The sequence below is a fragment of the Staurois parvus genome, unplaced genomic scaffold, assembly GCF_062004578.1.
Source record: "Staurois parvus isolate SC_StPar_1 unplaced genomic scaffold, SC_StPar_1.0 ptg000022l, whole genome shotgun sequence".
NCBI classification, from domain to species: Eukaryota; Metazoa; Chordata; class Amphibia; order Anura; family Ranidae; genus Staurois; species Staurois parvus.
The window spans coordinates 9130001-9143450 of NW_028317818.1; the positions used below are offsets into that span (position 1 = coordinate 9130001).

The 13450-nt window shown below is 43.9% G+C and overlaps 1 protein-coding gene across 2 annotated transcripts in view; it reads left to right on the forward strand.

Moving 5' to 3' along the window:
* Window positions 1-3078, forward strand: part of PMM2 (phosphomannomutase 2) — a 31198-nt gene extending 28120 nt beyond the window's left edge. For both annotated transcript variants that reach the window (XM_089692129.1, XM_089692137.1), the window contains exon 8: window positions 1747-3078. In XM_089692129.1, coding sequence (XP_089548255.1) covers window positions 1747-1851 — 105 coding nt within the window. In that variant the 3' untranslated portion in view covers window positions 1852-3078. The remainder of the gene's footprint in view (window positions 1-1746) is intronic.
* The last annotated feature ends 10372 nt before the right edge of the window (window positions 3079-13450 follow it).

The following is a 13450-nucleotide window of genomic DNA, read 5'->3' on the forward strand; positions in this document are numbered from 1 at the left end:
ACAGTTGTGTTCAAAATAATAGCAGTCAGACATCACTAACCTGATCAATCACTGTTTTTGGTAAAAATGATATTTCTACATGGCAAATAATTTACTAGCAGGTGTAGTAGAGTAATAGAAATCCAACAGACCCAACAGTCATGACATGCATGCTGCTGATTCTGTGTAATTGAATCACTAATTGAAAGGGGCATGTTCAAAATAATAGCAGTGTGGATTTCTATTAGTGAGGACATTCATTCTTTGAAAAATAGGTGGCAATTATTGCCTTTATTTAAGGAAGGAAGGCAGCAAATGTTGTACATGCTGGTTACAGTGCATTTCTCTCTGAAATTCTGAGGAAAATGGGTCGTTCCAGACATTGTTCAGAAGAACAGCGTACCTTGATTAAAAAGTTGATTGGAGAGGGGAAAACATATAAAGAAGTGCAGAAAATGATAGGCTGCTCAGCTAAAATGATCGCAAATGCTTTAAAATGGCAACCAAAACCTGAAAGACGTGGAAGAAAGCAAAAAACGACCATTCGAATGGATAAAAGAATAGCCAAAATGGCAATGACTCAGCCAACAATCAGCTCCAGGAAGATCAAAGAAGGTCTAAAGTTACCTGTGAGTACTGTTACAATTAGAAGACGCCTATGTGAAGCCAAGCTATCTGCAAGAAGCCCCCGCAAAGTCCCACTGTTGAAAAAAAGACGTTCTGAAGAGGTTACAATTTGCCAAAGAGCACATTGACTGGCCTAAAGAGAAATGGTGCAACATTTTGAGGACTGATGAGAGTAAGATTGTTCTTTTTGGGTCTAGTGGCCGGAGACAGTTTGTCAGACGACCCCCAAACACTGAATTCAAGGCACAGTACACTGTGAAGACAGTGAAGCATGGTTGCGCAAGCATCATGATATGGGGATGTTTCTCATACTACAGTGTTGGGCCTATTTATCGCATACCAGGGATCATGGATCAGTTTGAATACATCAGAATACTTGAAGAGGTCATGCTGCCTTATGCTGAAGAGGAAATGCCCTTGAAATGGGTGTTCCAACAAGACAACGACCCCAAACACACCAGTAAACGTGCAACATCTTGGTTCCAGACCAACAAGATGGACGTTATGGAGTGGCCAGCCCAATCCCCGGATCTTAATCCAATAGAAAACTTGTGGGGTGATATCAAAAATGCAGTTTCTGAGGCAAAACCAAGAAATAGCGAAGAACTGTGGAATGTAGTGCAATCATCCTGGGCTGGAATACCGGTTCACAGGTGCCAGAAGTTGGTTGACTCCATGCAACACAGATGTACAGCAGTTCTCAGAAACAGTGCTTATACAACTAAATATTAATTAAGTTATTCAAAGGAAAGCAAAATCTTCAAACATTTTTCAGTTTATATAGTGAATGTTTGAGTTTGTAAAGAACAGTCTAATATTCACTTTTCTTAAATTTTTTTAAAGGAACAACACAAATTTGATCTATTTTTCTTCATGTTTTGATTTGGAATAGAATGTGTAGTGTTCCCAATGCATTTGTGTATATGGAAATAAAAGCTATTAGAAGGATTTTGAGCTTTAGTCACTTTTTTCAACACACTGCTATTATTTTGAACACAACTGTATGTGTTGTGTTTTTTGTTTTTTTGTCTTTTGTTTTTTTTAATCCGCACTTCTCTTAGAGATCTGACAATTACCTAAGTGTAAAATAAGTCTACACCAATTAAAAAGTACTAAATTCTCTCCCTTTTTCTTCCACAGGGTGGAAATGATTATGAGATTTATACAGACTCTAGAACAATAGGTCACTCTGTGACTTCTCCTGAAGACACTAGAAGAATCTGTGAAGAATTATTTTTTCAATGAACTTGGACACGTTGGAAGGCTTGTGTAAAGGAAAGATGTTCATAAATACAAGCTACCTAACATTGGAAAAAAGTTTCATTAAGGGTTTTAGAAGTTACTACAAGATAAATAAGAAGGGTGATGGGTTCATATCATTCACATTGCATTGCACATTATATCTGCTTAGCGCAGGGATGAACCTAAAAAGAGTTTTTTTGTATTCTAGAACTGATTACTGACAGTGCTATATTTTTTTATTTTTTTTTTAACCCCCATTTTCCTAAATTGCGTCTTAGTGGTGTTTGTTCTCACTTGTATACAAATTATTTGTCTCCTAGCAACTAGTTATAATCTTTATTTTGTATTCTTACATGCAATGAATACATAAGAATGAAGCTGGTTGATTGGGCCAGAAATGAGAATTTTAGGTACATTATGCTTAAAGCCAATTGATCCTTTCTATTGTTCGGTGCCAGTTTTAGGAACCTGAGAGACCATGGACATATACAACCATTTGCATACATGTACTCTGTGAAATTGAGACCGCTGCTTCTGTGCTGTGCAAAGTGGAAAAAGGCAAATTTGCTACTTTAGGCTGTCTAAGAGACAATTCTATTTCAGGTTTGTAGAGATGCTGACAGGTCTGCATTTAAATGGTGGGTTTTTTTTTTTCTTTCTTCATTAGTAGCCTGAGCCTGGAAGCCTCCAGACTGATGTTTTGCCATGTGGTGATTCCCGCCTCTGGCTTTGAAGCTTAAAGCCAGTATTTGCATATATTGAGGGCCCTGTTTTTGGGGGAATTTTAGGGAATGCTAGAAGATATGTGAGTATGTGTAGTCACCTCACGGTACCTACTTTGCCCTTACTTGTCTTTAAACTTTTAGTGCCAGTACAAGTTCATTTACATATCTTCATACCTCATTGAAATGTACATCATTTAAATTGTGCATCTAATATGTATGCAATGAGTGTTCATCTAGCAGTACAACTCAATTTGTTTTCAGTCAATGCCAGGTTTACAATAAATGTAGTTATATTTTCTTGGAATTATGTCAGCATTTTATTCATAAAGGTTATTCTCTATTATCAGCGCTGATTAGTTTTACAGCTAACTGCTCTTTACAGATTCCATCTTTGCTGTAGGTCAACTTTGATTACTGTCTAATATGTCTGTATTGAATATGAATTGAAATTGTTGATTTATGGTGGGAAGAATAAATGTAATAAAGCAATGCAATTTTTTACAAACTGGGTAATGTTCTGTTTTTAAAGCAAAAAATAAAATGATGCTATCATCCATGACAAACAATGATTTGTCACCTAATTGGATGAGTCATTGCTGGAAGTCCCAACAGAAGCATAAAGAGATGGAGATAGAAAGCCATTGGGTATTACGCTGCCTACACAAGGCTTCGCATGGCATTGTAAAACAAAATAAAGGGCGACTCCACCTGGTGACTATACCATAGAGCCTTAGTTTAGCTTGTTGTCATGTTAACATTTCTTTAGTTGGTGGTAGTATCCTAAATCCTAGTAGGCTTTTGCAGTCAGCCAATGAATGCAGTTCTTCCTGACAGGCTGATGATCTGGTTTTTCACTGCAACACAGCGAACGCAGTAGCATACCTGGAATGTGCTTGCACTAAATGTAGGTCTGCCAGATCTATAAATCTGCATAATGATTGCAGATGACCCATCTAGACTCTGATGCCAGGAGGGCTTTGCAGACTCTCCTATTAATCTAGTTGATGAGTAAGGCTAGTCACCGCTTCTTTGAGCAAAAACAAAAAGAGTGTGCATGCGCCCTAGTGCAATCAGTCTTTATTATAATGAACTATATTAAAACCAATACACTCAAATGTTCATGAATATAGTACAGGTATATCAAGAACCACAGATCTCTGAAAAACTCTTGTGTCCACACTAGCTTAGAGATACCCATGCTGGCATGTATGGTCTCGTCCAAGATGTAGCACCACCGTGGGACATGGAAAACCAGTGTGTGCCTCAATCATCAGTTGCAGGAACAATGTGTTATGGGGGTGTGGCCCCCTTTTTCAAGTCAATTCGGCCTATTTACTGCTTCTATTCTGTTTCCTAGGGAGAAAGGGGGGGTAAAGTTTTTTTTAAACATGCACCCAGTTTTCTAGTACTGCAACGCTGATACTGTTTTTTAGTGCACCTCCTATCTTTCATTTAGCCCTCACTGTAACATCTGTTACCTTTCCTATAACATCTTAAAGTGGGTGGAGCTTCATGGACAGAGCCAGTGATTTCCTTTAGGGTAGATTTGAATGTGTGTCTAAATCTTCTTTGCCACTGAAGCCTGATCAGCTTCCAGATTGCACTCCAGAGGCTACTGACAGGTGGCGAGGAAGCAATGCAAAGCCTCCTCACCGCCTGTTTTAACCTTATTTTTGCCAACAATCGTGCCACAACCCTCTTTCTCTGGCATCTATACTTCTTTGTTACAAAAACGTATTTTGCTAGCTTTAGAAAATGTACCTTGGCATTGTATGATATTATTAAGTCTATGATCTTCCAGAACACCCAGATCCTTCTCCACCATTGATTCCCCAAGTTGTAGTCCCCTGAGTATGTATGATGCATGTTTTTAGCCCTCCAGTGCATAACTTTACATTTACAGTGCCTTGAAAAAAGTATTCATACCCTTTGAAATTTTCCACATTTTGTCATGTTACAATCAAAAATGTAAATGTATTTTATTGGGATTTTATGTGATAAACCAACACAAAGTGGGACATATTTGTGAAGTGGAAGGAAAATGATAAATGGTTTTCAAAATGTTTTACAAATAAATATCTTTACCCTCCTCAAGTGTGGATTCTTTCACCCTCTACTTTCCCAGGCCAGTGTTCAGCACTGTCACATTTTGAATGACAATTACTCAGGTATGCGGCGCTTTACCCAAATGACATTTTTTACATTTTTGAGAGCTTTCTTTTGGTGGTATATAATCACCACTTTTATTTTTTTCTTTTGCTATGAAAAAGAATAAATACCTATAATTCTGCAAAAACATGTTTTTCTGTTGGAAAACAGTACTGCTTGGGGAGAAGGATTGATCAGGATTTTTTTTGTGGGGGTTCTTCTACTATCCTGGCATTTCAGGGCCAACATTAGATGCTTATGCCAGACATCACCCACTTTTCTAACCACTTTTCTGACACTTTTTGTTTGCTTTTAAAAAAAATATATAATGTTTGGGGGTTCAAAGTAATTTTTCAAGTAGAGTCCATAGAGAATAAAACGGTGGGTGTTGAAATGTTTTATGTCACACAGTATTTGCGAAGGGATTCTTCAAATGCAAATATTTAAAAAAAAATACACTTTTTAGAATTTTATTGCACAAAAACACACTCTATTGCCCAATTGTTTGATAAAATATAAAAGATGATTTTCCGCCGAGTAAATTGATACCAAACATGACATGCTATAAAAATTGAGCATGCCCGTGCAACAGCGTCAAATTCCATAAATTTTTAATATCTACAGGTGACGCTTTAAAAGCCTTTACAGGACACCACTTTAGTTTTACACAGAAGTTCTAGTGCTAAAATTACTGCCCTCTGACGTTCATGGTGGTACATGCATGGTGCAATCTGTTTACATACCACCATGGGACTGCCGCTTGCGTCTGCCTTTGCGCACGGGGATGGAGGTGGGCATGAATTTTTTTTTTGTAACTATTTTGCTTTTTTTTTTCTTACACTGTACTTTTTTTTACTTTTTTTTTTTATCCACTGTAATGGCAATAGGCACTGACAGGTATTCTTTTCAGAGAAATCTGAGGTCTATTAGACGCTAGATCTCTCCTCTGCCCTTAAAGGTGTGATCAGATGCTTTCCCAATTTTAAAATGTTATTTATATCCGGCAACACAAAAATGATGAAATGCTTGTAGCTTCCAGTCTCCTAGACCATAGAGATGATTGGAGGCATTCCAGTCTACGATCAGCTCTATTGTCAGCCAGCAGAACTGCCGGCTACATTTTTGGGTTCCCCAGTGGAATGGGAGAGCCCAAGAAAACCTTGGAAGGCGGCAAGAGGGATGGGGGAGTCCCTTCCCGCTGCTTGTAAAAGCAATCCAGTGGCTAATTAGCAGCTAGGATTGTTTTTACATGAAAGCCGACCGCCAGCTGAGAAAAAAATTATACCAGAATGGTGCCTGTAGCTGAAAGCATCATCCCGGTATAACCATTCAAAGTCCTGCAAAGTATCAGTATGTTGGGCATATAGGTAACAGCAGAGAACATGGGCATATGATGAATCGGGTCTGTCGGCCAATATGACCGCAATTCATTCTTTTTTGTAATGCCCATGTTGAGAGTTAGGCCCAAAAACGTTTTAAATTTAGAAACTGTTAGGTTTCAATGGGAATTTGGGTTGCTCGGCAATGTATTGTTGTGCATATACATTACTTTGGCCCACAATCAATTGATATAAATCTTCAGTGAAAAAAAGGGGCTATCTACTAACACTGCGTTTTTGGTGACATTATACAAAGGAGGCACTAGTATAGTTCTGTTCATGATGAATATATTGATCTGTACAAACACTATACTAGCAATGGTGGTGATCAGCGACCTATAGTGTGCAGGCAATCTAACGCTAGCTGACCCTGGCTGGGAGGGGTACTAACTGATCCTGATGCTATCTGATGTCGCTAGCGGCAGTAGTACAGTGATCAGTGAGAAATTCTATATACTGATACTGTACAAATGGCACTGGCTGGGTGACGGGGTGATCAAAGAGTTAAATGTGTTAATCTAACGTGTGTGTAAAACGTAGTGCTTTTACTCAGTGCCGTGTTTTGTTCTTCTCTCCCTGGATGGCAAGGGGGCGCACGCACACCCGAAAATAGAATGCGACATAAGATTATGTTGCTTTGCCTGCTCTAGGCATATTCTGAGCAGGAGGGTGGTAAGTAGTTAAAAAAAAAAAAAAGTTTTTTTTTTTAAATACTTTTATCAGAGTACTACAATGTTACCATAGCAACATTGTACTACTCTTGGGGGAGGGGCGATCAGGGATTATTTTTTTTTTTTACACTTTGCATTGCTGGAGCAATAAAGGTTATTGCTCCTGCAATGCAATGTTTCCTTTGAACTGTCATAAATGGGTGAAGTTCATGACCGTTCAAAATACAGTGATCTGTGATTGGCTCCAGCTGGTCACATGGTGCAGGGTGCTGCAATTGGCCCCATGTACCATGTGAGAGCTGTGGATCAATCACTGCTCACCAGGAAGAGCAGGGCTGTCATTAATCAGATTTATTCATAACAGCTTTGTTGCCATTGTGATGGTGTAAAGGAGCAGCCCGCTGACAGCTGCATATAAACAAACCATTTTGCTGGCAATTAAAAAAAAAAAAATAAGGAAAAAAAACAGCATGCGCCCCCCCCCCCCCCCCCATCCTTACCAGGCCCTTTGGTCTGGTATAAATTTTAAGAGGAATCCCACGTCAAAATGAAAAAAAAAAAATAGAGTGGGATCCCCATCAAAATCCATACCAAACCCTTATCCGAGTATGTAGCCTGGCAGGTCAGGAAAGGGGGAGAGAGCGAGCTAGCCAAGGCCTGTATCCCAAAAAAACTGGTGCTTTTTGTTTTGCCAACAGGACCTGGTAAAGTTCACAATTGCCAGATGGATGACAGCTTATTGCAAGGGCTTATGCACTCAAAGAAAAAGTATCTCCAATACCTATACATGCTCAATCTGTAACAGCGTATACCCAGAGATGGACGCGGTTCAACCATTTTGGCAAAGGATATCCTGACAAATATATTTCTCCTTCATTCTTCCCCCCTCCCTCCTTAGAGAGGCCCAGCCACATTTGGCCAGTATGTGTGTGAGTTGGGAATGTCACAGGAGGGTCATAGGAGCTATAAAGCCCCCCCATGTCCAAAGAACCTGCAAATTGTAACACCTCGTAAGAGATAAAGCAAGCTTTCCCAGGAGTTGAAAGAGATTCCAACCTAATAAACCTAACTCAGTGTAGGTGACAGAATCAGATAAACACTTTTCAAAATCCATTTCTCCCCTATGTCTCATATGTTGGAATATGAGAGACTTACATAAAAACAGGACCTATCGTCAGATTGGCCATGAGAAGGTGAACAGTTTGATAGGTCACTTGCATTGTCTCGGATACACAGGAAAACAGAAAAGTAGATCTCAAGAAACGTACAGTGTATAATTTCATAATTCATATCTAATCAATCCTCAGACGTGTCTGCATAATAATCTACCCGCGGGTGGAATGTCACTTCTGCAGCTGGAAAGTTATGGGCCAAAATATGAGTTATGGGAGATTTTGGCTCTAGTTGAGGTATCCACCCATACCTACACACCCTAAACAGGGTATTGGTCCTTGACTTCAGAGAAACCCCCTGCTGGGGACTACAAAATAGGTTGTCAGGCCTAAGAGTCTAAGTTGAAGACGTCTCCCATTTTAACATCAGTACCACCTGGGGAGACCTGTGCCCTTTTGCTCTGAAACTTGGATCTGCTAACCCAGGACTTTGGCAAGTACCTTAACCCTTTCACCACTCTCTGATAGCTCTTTGCTGTGCTGTTAGTCTCTGTATGTTTATATATACCGTATTTTTTGCTCCATAAGACGCACCTGACCATAAGACGCGCCTAGGTTTTAGAGGAGAAAAACAAGAAAAAAATATTCTGAACCAGTGGACTGCAGACATAGTACAGGAAGTGACCAGACGCTGCGGCCACAGTACAGGAGATGACCAGAGACTGCAGACAGTACAAGAGATGACCAAAGACTGCGGACACAGTACAGGAGATGGACCAGAGACTGCAGACACAGTACAGGAGATGGACCAGAGACTGCAGACACAGTACAGGAGATGGACCAGAGACTGCAGACACAGTACAGGAGATGGACCAGGGACTGCAGACACAGTACAGGACATGACCAGAGACTGCGGACACAGTACAGGACATGACCAGAGACTGCGGACACAGTACAGGAGATGACCAGAGACTGCGGACATACTACAGGAGATGACCAGAGACTGCGGGCACAGTACAGGGAATGACCAGAGACTGCGGACAGTACAGGAGATGGACCAGAAACTGCGGACACAGTACAGGAGATGACCAGAGACTGCAGACACAGTACAGGAGATGACCAGAGACTGAAGACAGTACAGGGGATGACCAGAGACTGCGGACACAGTACAGGAGATGACCAGAGACTGCGGACACAGTACAGGACATGACCAGAGACTGCGGACACAGGACATGACCAGAGACTGCGGACACAGTACAGGACATGACCAGAGAATGCGGACACAGTACAGGAGATGACCAGAGACTGCGGACACAGTACAGGGAATGACCAGAGACTGCGGACACAGTACAGGGAATGACCAGAGACTGCGGACAGTACAGGAGATGGACCAGAAACTGCGGACACAGTACAGGAGATGACCAGAGATTTCAGACAGTACAGGGGATGACCAGAGACTGCGGACAGTACAGGAGATGACCAGAGACTACGGACAGTACAGCTGACCAGAGACTGCAGATAGTACAGGGCATGACCAGACACTGTGCACCTTTAGGGAGGGAGGGGGAGCGGGTACCTGAATTTGACAGGTACCCACTTCCGTGGAGTTCTCCTTCCTATACTGTGGGCACTTGACTTGCCCACTGCGCATTCGCGAGAAGCGCTGCGCTTTGTGAATGGTCCGGTGTCTTTTGGGACCATTCACAAAGCGCAGCACTTCTCATGCGCAGTGAGCACCTGGCTGTCACAGATGCCGGGGCGGGAAGAAGCCGACGCGGGAAGACTACAGCGCTGGACCAAGGAACAGGTGAGTTCCTGCCGCAGAGAACAGCTGAGCGGCCGGCCCGGTATTCTGACATGGTGGCGGTGGAAATACCGGACCGGCCGCTTTATATTCGCTCCATAAGACGCACTGACATTTTTCCCCCTCTTATGGAGTGAAAAATACGGTATATCTTAGTTACATCTTTTTCTGTAAATATTTTTATTGCACCCGTTTGACCTTTTAGTAATAAATCTTTCCTTCTCAAAGTGTTGAACTGTTTCTATAGTGCTTTATTGCAATTTACGAATTCCTGCCTCTAAAGAGAACGCTACTGTGTGTGTTTAACCCTCTGCATAATCGGCCTTCGGTGACCGTATTATGCAGATGATTATCTCAACCATTATAGTGTTTTACCTGATATCGCCGAGTTTCCTCTCTCTGTACAAAAAAGAGGTGGTGGCAGTGTGAAGGGTTAATTGCGTAATTAATCTGACCCAGTAACAATCGCTCAGGGTGCCGGTACATCAATTGTGGTCCAATTAGCTGGAAAATTGTTGTGCAGGGTGCAGCTTGGTGTGGCATTGTTACGCATGTGACATCGCGGTTTTAGATCAGCTAGTCCTTCGGTCATGAGTTTGGTAAGAAGGTCTGGGGTCTGACGCCGCGATCGTGACATATTGGCTGGCAGCGTACGTGGGATAGTTGCATTAAGAGCTTCAGTGCAGTGTTAAAAACTAGCTCTGCACTGAAGGATTGTAACCTTTGTGGAAACAGTCCTTAGAAACAAGCGGTGCATATTTTTGTTTATATATATATATATATATATATATATAGAGAGAGAGAGAGAGAGACATATAGCAACAGCTCCTTCCCTTTCTCTGCTTCCTATTCTATCTTTGCTTGCAATCATGCCTGGTGCAGCAGAATACAGGAAAATGAGCAAAAGTGATTTGAGTGCAGAATGTACCTCACGAGGATTGGAGATCGGTCGCAAAAATTGTGAAGAGTTGATTAGTGATCTAGTGGAGTATGATATCTGAGCAGAACTCGGGGGAACTTGAACATGACGGGGTTCCCTCTATCTCCAATCCCAGTGGCTCAGAGACAGCCTCTCAGGATGGGCATACAGAGACTGACACTGGAGGATCACCGAATGTTATCGTCACACCACCGCCTGAACGGGCCAGCACCGGAGTGCCTGTAACCAGCAGAGACTCTCCTCAGATGCAGGAAGCCCTGAAACGCATCCAGGAGACAGATCCTCTGGCCTGCTTGCAGTTCCTTGAACGTCAAGCAGCGGCGGAGAGAGAGGAACGCTGAGCAGTGGTGGACAGAGAAGCTGCGGAACGCCAAGCAGCGGCTGACAGAGAGGTTGCGGAACGCCAGGCTGAGAGAGAGGCAGTGCAGAGGGAAGCTGATCGCCGGCACGAGCTGGAGATGGCAGGGCTCCAGCCCCAGCGACAAGTGCAGAACCTCGGGTCCCTAGAGCACAGGGACACCTCTCTGGCCGTGGGCACAGCCAAGTTTCCAGTGATGGAAAAAGATAGCGACATTATAACACGTACTTACTGTCATTTGAAAAAACGTGCCATCAGTACCATGTGCCCCCAACTCAATGGGCTCGGTATCTGACACCAGGGCTATGAGGCACGGCCCTGGACGCATTTGTTGAATTGCCAGAGGGGCAAGACTATGATTACGAAATTTTAAAAGAAGCCATCATCCGGTAGTACCAGATGACCCCGGAAGTGTACCGCAAGCGTTTCAGGTCCATGCAGAAGGGACCTGGGGACTCTTACACGGATGTGGCGAGTCGCTTACGCACCGCATTCCGACAGTGGACTAAGGGACTGAAAGCTGACACCTACGAGTCTTTGGAAGATCTCATGATACGAGATCAACTTTTGCACATCTGCCCGGCCGACGTCAGACAGTTTGTCTTGGAGAGAGAGCCAGCATCTACTAAAGCTGCAGCCGATTTGGCAGATACCTTCGTCCAACACGCGAGTGTCTGATCATCGCAAGGCTCCTCCGAACAGCTGGAAAGGAGGGAAATCACCCCTAGCAACATCTCCTACGTCGGTGAGTCAAGCGTCCCCTCCACCCACACCTGCAGCGCTTTGAGCCAAGCCATTCCTGCCTGACAACCGCAGATGTTTCACCTGTGGGAAAGCCGGACATCTCAGTACGCAGTGTCCTGAGCAGAAGCAGACGACATCATCTGGCCAGCCAGCCAGCAACTCTTCTTCCGTGCTGTTCATCCACAGGAAGATGTGGGTAACCCCCGCCAACTTGCAGCCGGCACTGTGGGCAACCGGTCTGTAACTGGATTCCGGGAAACCGGTGCAGAAGTCACCTTGATCCGGCCAGAGGTGAGCAAAGGAACCTCATCCCAGGAAAGTTCCTTACCCTCACAGGAGTTGGGGGGACCCGTTCACGCATACCCTGTGCAAAGGTATTCATAGATTGGGGTACGGGAAGGGGGATGAGGGAGGTGGGGGTCTCGGATGAAATTCCCACACCTGTTTTGTTGGGTGCTGATCTAGGCACTCGCTTTCTATTATGCCCCTGCCGAAAATACCCGGAAGGGCCCCCTGGAACTCTCTGGACATGCCAAGGTACTGTGTGCAGATATAGGGGTAATGTCTGGGCAACCTGTGGATAGACAGAGGGAGGGGGCTGGGAATGAAGTGGGGCTACAGGATTCTCCATTAGCTGGGTAGGAGGTATCAAACTCATGTGTCATTGATATTATAAACATGACTGTTGACGATGATGGTAATGTTGATGGTAATGTTAGTAACGCTAATGATGGTTATGATATTCATGATGAAACAAATGATGCATTTTCATTGTTGGGGGTCACCCACAGTGCTGTGAAGGGGGCAAAGGTACAATCTCTGGGGGCTAAGCAAAGGGATGGTCGGGATAGGCCTGTCCCTTGCCCAGGCTCAGAAGATTATGCCTCGATAAGTGCCGTTGGCCTTGCATGGTACTCGGCAGCCGGCTGGGACTTGTAGTTCCACGCATAAGGCAGCACTGAAAAGCAATTCACAAAGGAACTTCAGAGGTCAGCTAGCTATGCATTGCCCTGCTGAGAAGGGTAAACAACAGCTGGCTGGGACTTGTAGTTCCACGCATAAGGCAGCACTGAAAAGCAATTCACAAAGGAACTTCAGAGGTCATCTAGCTGAGGGCTTTCCTGCTGAGGGTAAACAACAGCTGGCTGGGCCTTGTAGTCCCACATGCAGGCCAGCACTGGAAAGCCATTCATACAGGGATTTCAGCCTCTGGCTAGGTGTGAACTTCCCTGCTGGGAAGAGTAAACACAGGCCTGACAGCAAGAATGGCCTATCCGCAGGAGGCTGGAAGTCTAAAAGCATGTCATCTGAGCTGACCTGTCACGGTGTGTCATCAGGCAGACAAACATATGTCCTAGGCAGGGACAGCACACTCGGATTGGGAGTGCAGGGGGCCTTATTGGGGTTGATGCTCGGATTTCAGAGAGGGCTGCGGTCCTCAGTCCCAATCACCTTTCCTTGCCACTCAGGTCGCGAAGCTGCTGGCAAGGGCTCTGATAGATGGTGTCTGGATTCAGGAGAACCCAGGGAGAGCTCACCGTGTGGTTCAGGAGGTAGACGGCAGAATGCATGCCTCCCTCCTGCCAACCTTATCTCCCAGGAGGTACAGGCTGAATGGGCCAAAGAGACAGAGGGAATGGCGCAGTTTGGAATCCAGGGGTCAGCTAGAGTCTGGGCATCCCTGGTAGTCTCGGTCCTCAAACAGGATCAAATGACCAGGC